We start from the raw sequence: 12,861 nt of genomic DNA, 5'->3' as shown, positions 1-12,861 counted from the left end.
GTTCCGTTGCTACCCACAATGTCCATTTACTATTTTTATTTTTCCTGATTTGAACTATAAATTGGTGGTTTTCTTGAGTCAAAATGAGAGTCGCCCTAAATATTTTTTAAGGGGACAAAAGCACTGGAACCTACAGTAGAAGGGAGGAGGAGGGAGAAATGGGGAAGAAGCCAGAAGAAGGGGGGGGAGGCAAGGAGGCTAAAGGGAAGCTCAGGAAGATTTTAAGTATGTCCCGCTGTTTATGTGGAAGATTCTAAGTCCGCTTTCCAAATGCAGGAAGAATACCCCTTCAGAGATGGAGGTGGCAGCAACATGGCATTGGTGTTGCTATGCACAGCACACACACCCCACTTGAGCCACACTTCATGTCCATATGTTGTTCAAATGAATGAACATTTGTATCCCCACAAAATGAAGGTTTCTCACTAGCGTTGCGACCTATCCCATGGGAAATCTCTTCAACAAAGCATTGATGCAACACTTTGAACAAGGACCTTAAAGACACTTTGTTTTCCACAGAGCCCGGGCTTTCGACTAAAAACCTGCAAGATAACACCATTACTAAGATCTCCAGTTACTCTGCAGTGCCGCAAAGTAAGTAGCCTATAGTAGCTTTTTATGTTAACAGCCAGATGCGCTGACCCATTGCCCAACAGAGACCAGTTGTTTTGGTTTGGCGGGGGGGGGGGAGAGGGAAGTTAGCTTCAATGAAAGATCCAGAAGTGAAGAGGAATGCAAACTATCCCTTTGCATATACAGTCATACCTTGGTTCTCGAATGGAATCCATTCCGGAAGTCCGTTCGACTTCTGAAAACGTTTAAAAACCAAGACGTGGCTTCCAATTGGCTGCAGGAGCTTCCTGCACTCAATCGGAAGCCATAGAAGCCACGTCGGACGTTCAGCTTCCCAAAAAAGTTCATAAACCGGAACACTCACTTCCGGGTTTGCAGCATTCCGGAGCCAAAACGTTCGAGTCAGAAGGCGTTTGAGAACCAAGGTACGACTGTACGATCGAAGAAAGATGATAGAGCTTGCTCACTATTTTGTGACGTTTTGGTTGTCCATAAGACAGGGAATTTGGGATTATTATTTTTTTATCAAACTAAATGTGGCAATATAACCCTTAGCTGGGCATGCAGATACAACCAACCCCTTCTTCTGCTTACCTTATCAGGTGGCTTTCTCTTTGATAAAAGCTCATTTATTTGGCACGCAGAAGGTTATATCCTCCTCCCTGCTGTGGATTAAGTGGCAGGAGCACATCCATGCCTGTCTCTGTCCCACTACACCTCTGCCTTCTACTCTGGGCTCACCCACACTCTGAGCCCTCTGTTGCCCTTCCCATAGAGACTGAATAGTTCAACCCGTGCTAGATTTCCCCCCCAGATGTACCATATTGCTCCGACTGAAATGTTGGCATGTCTTGCTGCCTGGAAAAAGGCTCCCAGTCATTAATCCGGGAAGACTCTAACCAGTGGCCTAAGGCTTAGTGCTTGCTATTCACAATTACAATTCTCTTAACACAATCATTTCTCATGTCTAACACGCTTAGCAAGCTGCTCCTCTTTCAGGCTGCGGATGCTTGCTTGACTTACAAGCTGCGAAAAGCTATTCCCTGTGGCAAGTCATTCTGCTTAAAAGTTCACATACATAACACGCAATTAGGATCCAACAAACTAATATTGATCGCTCGCTCCCAAACTGTTTCCTACACAAGTGAGAAGTGTCGGATGAAGTGTGGAGGGCAAGGGTCTGACAAGAATACCATTTTCCTCCTTCACCCACCCACCCAAATACATGGGCTGCAATAGATCACTGGAAAAGAAATTAAATTCGCTCAAATCTCCCCAATGCAGAGGTGCAAGAGCTGCAGATTCTGAGGGAACTCAATGCCCTCACCACGGGGGGAGAAGCTTTGGATATTATAATGGAAATCTGGGGAAAGGAGGGACAGTTCTCACAGATTTCCTCCCTCGTCCTGTTCCACAATGTCTTAAATTGCCCAGACAACAAAGGTTATTTTCAGATATGGGGCTAAGTGAAGATATGTCCACATATATTTATGACATGTGCAGAGGAATGCTAGAACATTATTTACTTTTCTGTTTTGCTTTTTTGCTTTTGTTATATTCAAAAATCTCTGTGTGTATGCAGTTTAATTGTAAACATGTATAATTAAAGCCACCATGTACCATCACTTCTGCTCATAGCGTTGTCATATGTCTGGAATTTCCCGGGCTTACCGGAATACTGCAGTCGGAAGCAGTGTGTGGTCAGAAATTGGCAAAAAATATCTGGGGAAATCTGGATGTATGGCAACCTATGTCCTTTTTTTTGCTGATTTTTCTTAAAAATATCTCAAAAATATTATTTTTTTTCAATTTTGCCCAAAGCGCAACAACTTTGGCAAAACAAAACAAAACTCAACAACTTTTGTGTCTTTATTTTCACGCTTTAAAATATGGCAACCCTGAGATACAACACAGTGAGTGACATCTTACACTCACTAGTTCATCATTTAACCAATGTTTTCGTTTTGCTTGATGTTGATGCCAACAGCAGCCCTTTTACAAAACTGAAATATCTAGTTGGCTAATTTTTTATCATATAAATAAATAATGGTGCTAAGATTGTTACAATTTCAGAACACGGAAATCAAGCCAGTATAATATATATCATGTTGGGGGTGTTGGTTTGGATTTGTTTTTAAAGGGAATCTATCCACCAGCAGAGAGCCGGAAGTAACCACACTGACTACACTTGATCTTTCATCCACTGGGAAGGACTGGTTTAATAATACAGGTGAGTTACTGTTTCTCTTTCAGATGTATCCTGCTGCAAACATTTCTTTTTGATCCTGATCTAGAAATCTTTCCATTGATCTCTTGGGTGGAGGTGTAGGAATAAAGGAAGGTGATTCATGCTTAAATTCCCCCTCCCTAAATCTCCATGATCATAACGATCGATTATGGCAGTAGGGATGTTCAAATGACCTTCTCTCCGAATACAGCAAATGTGTGTTGGAGGAACCAGGTGTGCCTGGTGTCTCTCCCTCCGGTGTCACAGCAACCCTTCCCTCACTGTCCATATATTCAGCACCATGTTTGAAGTGGGAGCCCTCAAGAGTACAGATATGTACGTATCGGCTCTACATTGAGAATGGTTCACAAACAGGGCTGTGTATTGGGTGGAGCTGATGTGTGTACAGCTGGATATGTTTGGAGTCCCCATCAGATGTCACCTGTGGACATTAGAAAATTATTTATTTATTTATTTATTTATTTATTTATTTATTTATACCCCGCCCATCTGGCTGGGTTTCCCCAGCCACTCTGGGCGGCTGGCAACAAAATATTAAAATACAATAGTCCTTCAGATATTAAAAGCTTCCCTAAACAGGGCTGCCTTCAGATGTCTTCTAAAAGACTGGTAGTTGCTTTTTCCTTTGACATCTGGTGGGAGGGTGTTCCACAGGGCGGGTGCCACTACTGAGAAGGCTCTCTGCTTAGTTCCTTGTAACTTCACTTCTCGCAGTGAGGGAACTGCCTGAAGGCCCTCGGCGCTGGACCTCAGTGTCCAGGCTGAATGATGGGGTGGAGATGCTCCTTCAGGTATACTGGGTCTGAGGCTGTTTAGGGCTTTAAAGGTCAGAATCAACACTTTGAAATGTGCTCAGAAACATACTGGGAGCCAATGTAGGTCTTTCAGGACCAGTGTTATATGGTCTCGGTGGCCGCTCCCAGCCACCAGTTTAGCTGCCGCATTCTGGATTAGTTGTAGTTTCTGGGTCACCTTCAAAGGTAGCCTCATGTAGAGCGCATTGCAGTAGTCCAAGCGGGAGATAACTAGAGCATGCACCACTCTGGCGAGACAGTCTGCGGGCAGATAGGGTCTCAGCCTGCGCACCAGATGGAGCTGGTAAACAGCTGCTCTGAACACAGAATTGACCTGTGCCTCCATGGACAGCTGCGAGTCCAAAATGATTCCCAGGCTGTGCACCTGGTCCCTCAGGGACCAGGGAGTCCTCCACACCTACTCGCCTCCTGTCCCCCCAAAACAGTACTTCTGTCTTGTCAGGATTCAACCTCAATCAGTTAGCCGCCATCCATCCTCCAACCTTGCAGGGTGCAAGAGAAGTGGAAGAAGCAAAGATCACCAGTGTCAAAGCAAATGATTCTTCAACATCAACTTCATTGGACTGGTCATGTTGTGCAGGTGCCTGAGTATCATTTTCCAAAGCAACTACTCTATTCCAAGCTTAAAAATGGAAAGCGTAATGCTGGTGGTCAACAAAAGAGGTTTAAAGACTCTCTCAAGGCAAATTGGGGGGAAATGTAGTATAAACACTGATAACTGGCCGGGAAACACTGGCCTGTGAGTGCTCCATTTGGAGAACAGCCTTTACCAAAGGTGTCATGGACTTTGAAGATGCTCAAACTCAGGATGAAAGGGAGAAAGGTGCTAAGAGGAAGGCACGCTTGGCAAACCTTCACCAGGATCAACTCCCACCTAGAAACCTATGACCCCACTGTGGAAGGACGTGTGGATCCAGAACTGGCCTCCACAGTCACTTATGGACTCACTGCTAAAACCGTGTTCATGGAAGACAATCTTACTCAGCTACAAGTGATCGCCAAAGAAGAAGAAAGAAGAAGAGGGAATGCATTAGTTGTACACATGAAAGGGGTCACCTGAACACCTCTAGTACTATCCATTGATTTGGAAGTGTTTACCTGGTACAGGGGCACTGGGTGCTCATTATGGGTCTCCCTTTGTGTATGAGCAAGCATATACATAAAAATTAATTGCATGGCATCATATGCATTTGGATATATGAAGGTTCAGGCACAAGTGAGCACAAAATGTGCAGCTAGAGAATGCGCTAATGCTTACGTGTACAAAAGTTAAGGCAGGTACCTTAACTTACCATTTCCATGCTTTTTGTGTGTGTGCATTACTGAATTTAAGTGCCTGAAACAAAACAAATTAGCCCTTAATTATAACCCATTGGGGTGTGGTTGAGCTTTTAAGATTGTTTTATTTATGTTGATGCCAGTTTCAGCCCTTTTCAAGGTGGAAATTATCTAGTTGGCTACAATTTTATCATCAAGATAAACAAAAGGCTAAGATGGTTAACATTTCAGAATAGGAATTTAAAGTTTCTGTAACATATCATGTGGGGATCACTGGGTTTTTGTTTTTTTAAGGTGATCTTAACTCCACCAGAAGAGTGACTGAAGAAACCCCTCTGACTAGCCATGATAATTCATCCACAATAAAGGACCAGTTTAAAAGCACAGGTGAGTTACTGTTTCTTTTTTAAACCTACTTCATTTGGGCCCAGATCTAGTAGGTTTTCCAGTGCTGGTTCTGGTAACATGTATCTCTTAGGTGAGAGAATTATATGAAGGGGATTCATGTTTAAATCCGACCCTTCAACCCTTGATGATAATGATTGTATCTGTCTATCATCTATCTATCTATCATCTATCTATCTATCTATCTATCTATCTATCTATCTATCATCTATCTATCTATTACCTTTATCTTCCAAGGATCTCTAGGTGGTGTACATGGTTCTTCTCCTCCCCATTGCATCCTCACAAAAACCCTGTGAGGTAGGTTAGGCTAGGAGATGGTGACTGGCCTGAGGTCACCCATGGTTGAGTGGGGATTTGAACTCTGGTCTCCCAGGTCCTAGTCCAACACTCTAACCATTACACCATACTGGCTCTCCACCACAACACCATTAAATCTAGCAGTAAGAGCATTCAAATGGCCTTTTCTATGCATACATGCAATGAGTGGAGGGAGGACCAGGTTGAGCCTGGTGTCTCCACCTCCAGTACCATGGGTTCCATATTCCTATCTTCTTTATCTGGGATGCAGGTAGCGTTGTGGTCTAAACCACTGAGCCTCTTGGGCTTGCTGATCAGAAGGCTCAAATCCCACTGACGGGGTGAGCTTCCATTGTTCTGTCCCAGCTCCTGCCAACCTAGCAGCTTGAAAGCACACCAGTGCAAGTAGAGAAATAGGTACCACTGTGGTGGGAAGGTAAACAGCATTTCCATGTGCTCTGGTTGTCGTCACGGTGTTCCGTTGCACCAGAAGCAGTTTAGTCATGACCTGGACTTTCCACATGACCTGGAAAGCTGTCTGTGGACAAACGCCGGCTCCCTCAGCCTGAAAGAGAGATGAGAGCCACAACCCCATAGTCGCCTTTGACTGGACTTAACCATCCAGGGCTCCTTTACCCCTTTTTTCCCCTTTTTTTTTTACTTCCTTGTCCACATGCTCAGCATAGAGTTTGAAACGGGAGCCCACATGAGTATAGCTCATGGGCTCTCCATTCAGTTAAAAACTGTTCACAGGACAGCTGACTGGATGGCGAGCCCATGCTTTACAGTTGTACATACGTTGGCTGGCTTTCTTTCAAATGTCACACATGGACATCAGAGGGTGATGGTGCCAGCAGACTGTACACTATTGGAGGTGCAGCCACATATTAGATGTCTGCATGGAGTGGGCTGTTTGAACACCACCAGTACTAACCATTCACTTGGGACTGTGTATGTGGTACAGGAGCAGTGGGTGCTCCTTATGAGTTTTTTTTTAATTGGGAGACCTAATCTGTCACAGAGCACATGCAGAAAAATGAGTAGCACAGAATCTCATGCAAAAATTGCTCTTTGTAGATATAAATCTGTGCATAAATTGCCCTTTCTTAATCAGGAAACATGTGCTATTCTTGGTCAGTTCTTTTTAATGCATACCAATTATGTATGTGTGTGTACATTGTACAGCTTTTGTGATATTTTTGAATTGTAATACAACAATGTACTCGGAACAAAAACAAATAAAACAGCCTAACAAAAGCCAGTGAATGCAATCAAATAAGCCCTAAAAGTGGCACAGAGCAACTCTAAGCATATCCGCCAAGAGCAATTTCATAAGGCTGAAACATACATCCGGTGAACCGACAGACAATTTGAGACATGAGCATGTGTTTGATTTTCTTATTTTGACTCAAATTAAAAATCCTCAGTGACCATTATGCCATGGTACGTGCTCCAGAGAAACATCTTACATTTGCCTCATTTCCTTTTGCTCGAAGTAACAGCCACTAGTTTGCATATGTCAGTGTCTCACAATGCCATTTATAACCACCTGAGCAGTCATACAAAACTAAATTAGGCTTCCTGTTCTTTGCTCTTCCCTTTGCACCATTCACTCCTCAGAGACCAATCTGAGAATTTCTGTGTGGGCAGAAAGGGCAACACCAAAAATATAGGTTAGAGCAGAGCAGAGATAAGCAAAAGCCTCTATTTTCCCCTTGTCAGAGGACAACAGGCAAAGGAGCACTTGAACAGCTCCCTCCAAATGCTTCTATTGACATAGATGTGACATACATGCAGTTGCCCTGAAAGACTGAAACTGCAGGATGTGGCTACTCACATCCTGAGTGGGAACTAGTTGCTCAGAGCTCAGAGCTACTTTTTATTGCTTGCTAGGCATGCTGCAAGATGCTGGTTTTGACTGTGAAACTGCAAACCATTGGGGATGGTTTGCCTGCTTAGAAGCAGAACCTTTTGTCCTATCACAAAAGGTGATGGGACGAAAAGGACAAAGCTCAAAGGAAGAGCATCTGCTTTGCACCCATAAGGTTGCAGGTTCAATCCCGAACATCTCCAGATATGGCTGGGAGAGACCCCTGTCTGAAATCTTGGAGAGCCTGTACCAGTCAGGGTAAGGCTTCCTTGATCTTGACAGTACTTCAGACAACCATATGTCTCAAGCTTCTGTTTCACAAAGCTAACTGGCACTTCTACCTTTCCAAAGCTGCAATGACTGAGATGTGTATTAATGTGTCAATCAGTCAAAAACAGATATGGCTGTCGCAGCTTCCAGGGTCGCCTCCAGACTGTCACTGTTTCGTGGGAGGGATTCGTTTGCATACCAAAAATGCAGATTTGTGAAATTAAAAAGGATTAAAGTACCCTATCACAACAAATCTGCTTTAAAAAAGAAACACCCAGGCATTTTGCTATAAGGAAAGTGACAGGGAGATGCATTAGAAATAGATAGTGGTTGGTTGACGGGAAGTCGTATGGCCTCTGCACAAACACATCAGAAGGAATGCTCATTAAATAGTGGACATTGCATAACCGCCATGAATGCATTGTGCAATCAAATCAGGATGAATGTTCAATTAACAGCTCCACTAGAGGAACCTCAGAATCATAGCCCCTCAGTTACCAGCTGCTGTGAACAAGCACTGCTGCTTTACTTGCAAGCAGCAATTTCACACAATTTGTTTCTCATTGTGACTACCAGGTACAACTCACATGTTGACAAGAAAAATGTATTGTCTGAATCAGCCCTTGGTTTAGAAATGGGGGAGGAGAAAGCAGCTGTTTGAAGTTGTATTGTTTTTGCCTATGATAGCTGGGGTTCTTTTTTCAGGTACTGCAACTAGTCCAGGAAAGACTTCCTTCCCCTGGCCAGCAGTTGTAGCCGTTCTGCTTCTCTTATGCACATGCTTATTCATTCTGGGAGTCAGAAAATGGTGTCAGTATCAAAGAGAAATGTAAGTAGTACATGCCCTCCTGGCAATTTGCATGCTAGTAAAAAATGTGCTGTTGTGAAATAAATCCCCAATGAAAGCACTTGGAAAGGGCCATAGCTCAGTGGCCGAACAACTGTTTTGCATGGAAAAGCTCCCAGGTTCAGTCCCCAGCCTCTCCAGGAAGGGCTGAGAAAGACCCCTGTCTCAAAAACCTGGGGTAATGGTGGCAGTCACGGTGGACAATAAGGTAAATGGGCCAATGGTCTGACTCAATATAAAGCAGCTTCATGCATGCCTGCGATTTGTAATCTGATTAGGATGGTGTGTACAGTAATTTAGTATACTTGAAATTGCAGTTGCTGAGCCCCATTGACCACAGTGGGACTTGAGCATGTTCAGTGCATCTTCACTGATTTGCATAATGCAGGGTAGCCAAGATGGCACCCTTCTTCAACATTGCTGGACTACAACTCCCATCAACATTGGCCATTTAGGCTGAGGCTGATGGGAGTGGAATCCAGCAACATTTCAAGGCATCACATTGACTTGCCCCACTTGGGGGCCGCATCACATTAAAGAACTGGAATACAACAAGAGTGGTGCTGTGTAAAAACCTTGGCTAATTTAACAGATTTGCTTGTTCTTGATAATAATGATTTATTATTTATTATTTATTATTTATTATTTATTATTTATTATTTATTATTTATTATTTATTATTTATTATTTATTATTTATTATTTATACCCCGCCCATCTGGCTGGGCTGCCCCAGCCACTCTGGGCGGCTTCCAACAAAATATTAAAATGCAGTAATGTGTCAAACATTAAAAGCTTCCCTAAACAGGGCTGCCTTCAGATGTCTTCTAAAAGTCTGGTAGTTGTTGTTCTCTTTGACATCTGGTGGGTGGGCGTTCCACAGGGCGGGTGCCACTACCGAGAAGGCCCTCTGCCTGGTTCCCTGTAACCTGGCTTCTCGCAGTGAGGGAACCACCAGAAGGCCCTCGGCGTTGGACCTCAGTGTCTGGGTAGAACAATGGGAGTGGAGATGCTCCTTCAGATATACTGGACCGAGGCTTGCACGCTCTCTGAAGGAGCACATGCATAACTTGGGGGTAGCCTTCAATGCACCTTTGCCATCAGAGACCTAAGTGACCTTTGTGGTTAGGATTATCAGCATGGTCTATACCCATCTCTGGACTGGAGTAGTCTGGCTAATGTAGTCCATTCATTGGCAACCTCAAAACTAGATTGCTGTAATCTGCTCTATGTGGGGCTGCTCTTGTATATTGTCCAGAAACTTTATGTATGAGGCCGTTTTCTCCTCAGAACGATGACTTCTTAATTTTGTTTACCTTCCCTACCATTTTATTGTGTGTTGCTGTTGTGTTTTGCTGAGTATTCTTTTTAAATACACCGGGTGTTGTTTTTTCATTTTAGTCTGAACAGACCGCCGTCTTTCAAGCCACCTCCTCCTCCAGTTAAATACACCTCTATTCAAGAATTAGAGGGAATGTACTCATCGTGCAATGAACAAGAAAATGGGCCTGAAGCCTTCCAGGATAATCCGAGTCTTTATTGTATGAACCTCACAGGCATACAGTGGCAGTGAGCCACATGGAAATTTAGACTGCTTAAACCTGCATGGATGCGAAAGCTGCAATATAGCATAACTATGTGGTCAGAAAATAATGCAAATGTTGAGCAGCTTGTGGAGGAACCATGAAGTGGTTGTGTTGCAGGAAGTCAAGTATAAATCAGAGCTATGTGTACCATCCATATCATATCCATTCTACTTTGTCTGGATTCAGTGCGTAGTAAAGGCAGCGTCTCTGAAAAGCGCTAACATCAGAATTTGAATGAAATCATTGCCTGGTGATTTCCAGATCTCCTTATCTCTAAGCTTGCCTTGTGATTTTGAGATGCCATTAAGAAAAGGGGGAGGGAAACAAATGAAGGTTGGGCAGATACATATTTATTCTTCCTTCTTGTTTGTCCCATGATTTGGAAAATGCCATAATTATCTCTGAGGCATTTGGGAATCAGATTTTTAATATAGTTTTCGTGCAATATTAAATTACCCTTGTATTTTGATTTTCCAAACACTGTCTTGTGTATGTTTTTAAAGGCACTTTAGGATAATAAACGGCTAAAAAATAATGCTGTAGTAACCATGTAGGACCAGAAGGTGGCTCTGTAGGCTTAATTTTTGCATATAAAATGTTTCCCATAATATGGCCATAACCCAGAATATAAACAGCTGCTAAATCTGCTAATATGCAATATGTTTCAAAATAAGTGATTTGTGGATATAAACAGAGATAAGGCTGAGTACTTGACATTTTTCCTTTTTTTCCTTTTTCTTTTTTTAATGTACGAATTTAAACCAAAGATGAACAATATCCATACCAGAATTTGCCTCTGATTTTCTGTGAACAGTAGCTAGTATTTTGTGAACTTCATATCTGAAAAGCTCTGATAGTAGGATGCAAATAAAATATTTGCCAAATGGTTTGCAAATCTCGTGATTGCTAAGTTTATTATCATAATTTAAAAATACAATTTAAAATAAAATTAAATGAGTACTAAATATTAATGGATTTATTCTTTTCCTCCTAACCACAGTTCATGTATGTTTGCTATAAGGTGGAAAGTCATACTGAGTTTGCGATCCTCATCTCACCTACCTGGGAGTAAGGCTCATTGAATTCAATAGGACTGACTTCTGACACGATTAGGCTTATGCTGTTAGGAAGTCTTGCAGATGGATAGATTACCTGATTTTATTTAGGAGGCTCACCCTGAAATGGTTTAGTGATTTGTTTTTAAGGAAATGTGAAAGCAGCTGCCAGTTTAATTTTAATCATATTTTGAGTCTGGATAGCTCAGTCGGTAGAGCATGAAACACTTAATCCCTGGGCTCAAGCTGCACGTTGGTTGGGTGAAAGATTCTTGCATTGCAGGGGGTTGGACAAGATGATCCTCGTGACTCCTTCCAACCCCACAATTCCATGACTCCATGAGTGTTTGCATAAAGACATTCAGTCAGATAGCTCAGATTTTCAAATGACACAGAATACTGAGCCTTCCAGGGTTACTGGTGTTCCAATTCCAGAGGGTCAGAGGGAGGCCGGCCCCACATATTCTGTGAAATCCCATGATTAGTTACTGTTTCTTAGAAAGTTACTGGAGGTGGGGTCATAATTTGGCTAAAATTGGAGAAGGGAGCCAAGAAGATATCATTAAGGGCCATCACCTTTAATCTTTTAACCACTAGGGGACAGGGGTCAGCAAACTTTTTCAGCGAGGGGCCGGTCCACTGTCCCTCAGACCTTGTGGGGGGCCAGACTATATTTTGGAGAGAGAAAAATGAATGAATTGCTTTGCCTCACAAATAACCCAGAGATTAATTTTAAATCAAAGGACACATTCTACCCATGTAAAAACATGCAGATTCCCAGACCATCTGTGGACCGGATTTAGAAGGCGACTGGGCCGGATCAGGCCCCAGGCCTTAGTTTGCCTACCCATGCACTAGGAGAACTAAGCTGTCTTGTCACAGATGTCTTGTCACAGATGTCTTGTCACAGAACCGTCCTGATAGACTGTGTTCTGTACTTGCAGGATCTCCTCACCTCACATATGCCCACTTGGCAACTTTATTCTGTGGAACTGGTACTGTTATAGATGCCACATAATACAGACTCTGCACTAGTAACATACTCTCCAACATTTCTTTGAGGAAAATAGGGACATCCCATTCCATAATGATAATTTTACTATTTATACCCCAGACATCTTACCAAGTTGCCCCAGCTACTTTGGGCAGCTTCCAACATACATAAAAACATAATAACAGATTAAACATTTTTTTACAAAACCCCTCTCTATACAGGATGGCTTGGGGGGTCAGATAATGCCATACCCTCCAACATTTCTTCAACGAAAATAGGGACGCGGGTGGCACTGTGGGTTAAACCACAGAGCCTAGGACTTGTCAATCAGAAGGTCAGCAGTTCAAATCCCTGCAACGGGGTTAGCTCCCGTTGCTCGGTCCCTGCTCCTGCCAACGTAGCAGTTCAAAAGCACGTCAAAGTGCAAGTAGATAAATAGGTACCGCTCTGGCGGGAAGGTAAATTGTGTTTCTGTGCGCTGCTCTGGTTCACCAGAAGTGACTTAGTCATGCTGGCCACATGACCCGGAAGCTGTACGCCGACTCCCTCGGCCAGTAAAGCAAGATGAGCGCCACAACCCCAGAGTCGGTCACGACTGGAACTAATGGTCAATGGTCCCTT

At 43.1% G+C, this 12,861-nt stretch overlaps 1 protein-coding gene across 1 annotated transcript in view; it reads left to right on the top strand.

Moving 5' to 3' along the window:
• Positions 1 to 11,080, top strand: part of CD96 (CD96 molecule) — a 28,467-nt gene extending 17,387 nt beyond the window's left edge. Inside the window, exons 8-12 of the mRNA XM_083611625.1 lie at positions 520 to 594; positions 2,714 to 2,803; positions 5,209 to 5,301; positions 8,465 to 8,588; positions 10,007 to 11,080. Of these exons, the coding sequence (XP_083467751.1) occupies positions 520 to 594; positions 2,714 to 2,803; positions 5,209 to 5,301; positions 8,465 to 8,588; positions 10,007 to 10,178 (554 nt within the window). The 3' untranslated portion in view covers positions 10,179 to 11,080. The remainder of the gene's footprint in view (positions 1 to 519; positions 595 to 2,713; positions 2,804 to 5,208; positions 5,302 to 8,464; positions 8,589 to 10,006) is intronic.
• Positions 11,081 to 12,861: the final 1,781 nt, after the last annotated feature.

This window comes from Podarcis filfolensis (assembly GCF_964270895.1).
Source record: "Podarcis filfolensis genome assembly, chromosome: 4".
Classification (NCBI taxonomy): domain Eukaryota; kingdom Metazoa; phylum Chordata; class Lepidosauria; order Squamata; family Lacertidae; genus Podarcis; species Podarcis filfolensis.
Note: the sequence above shows the minus strand (reverse complement) of the source record. Positions and strands in the feature narration are given on the sequence as shown.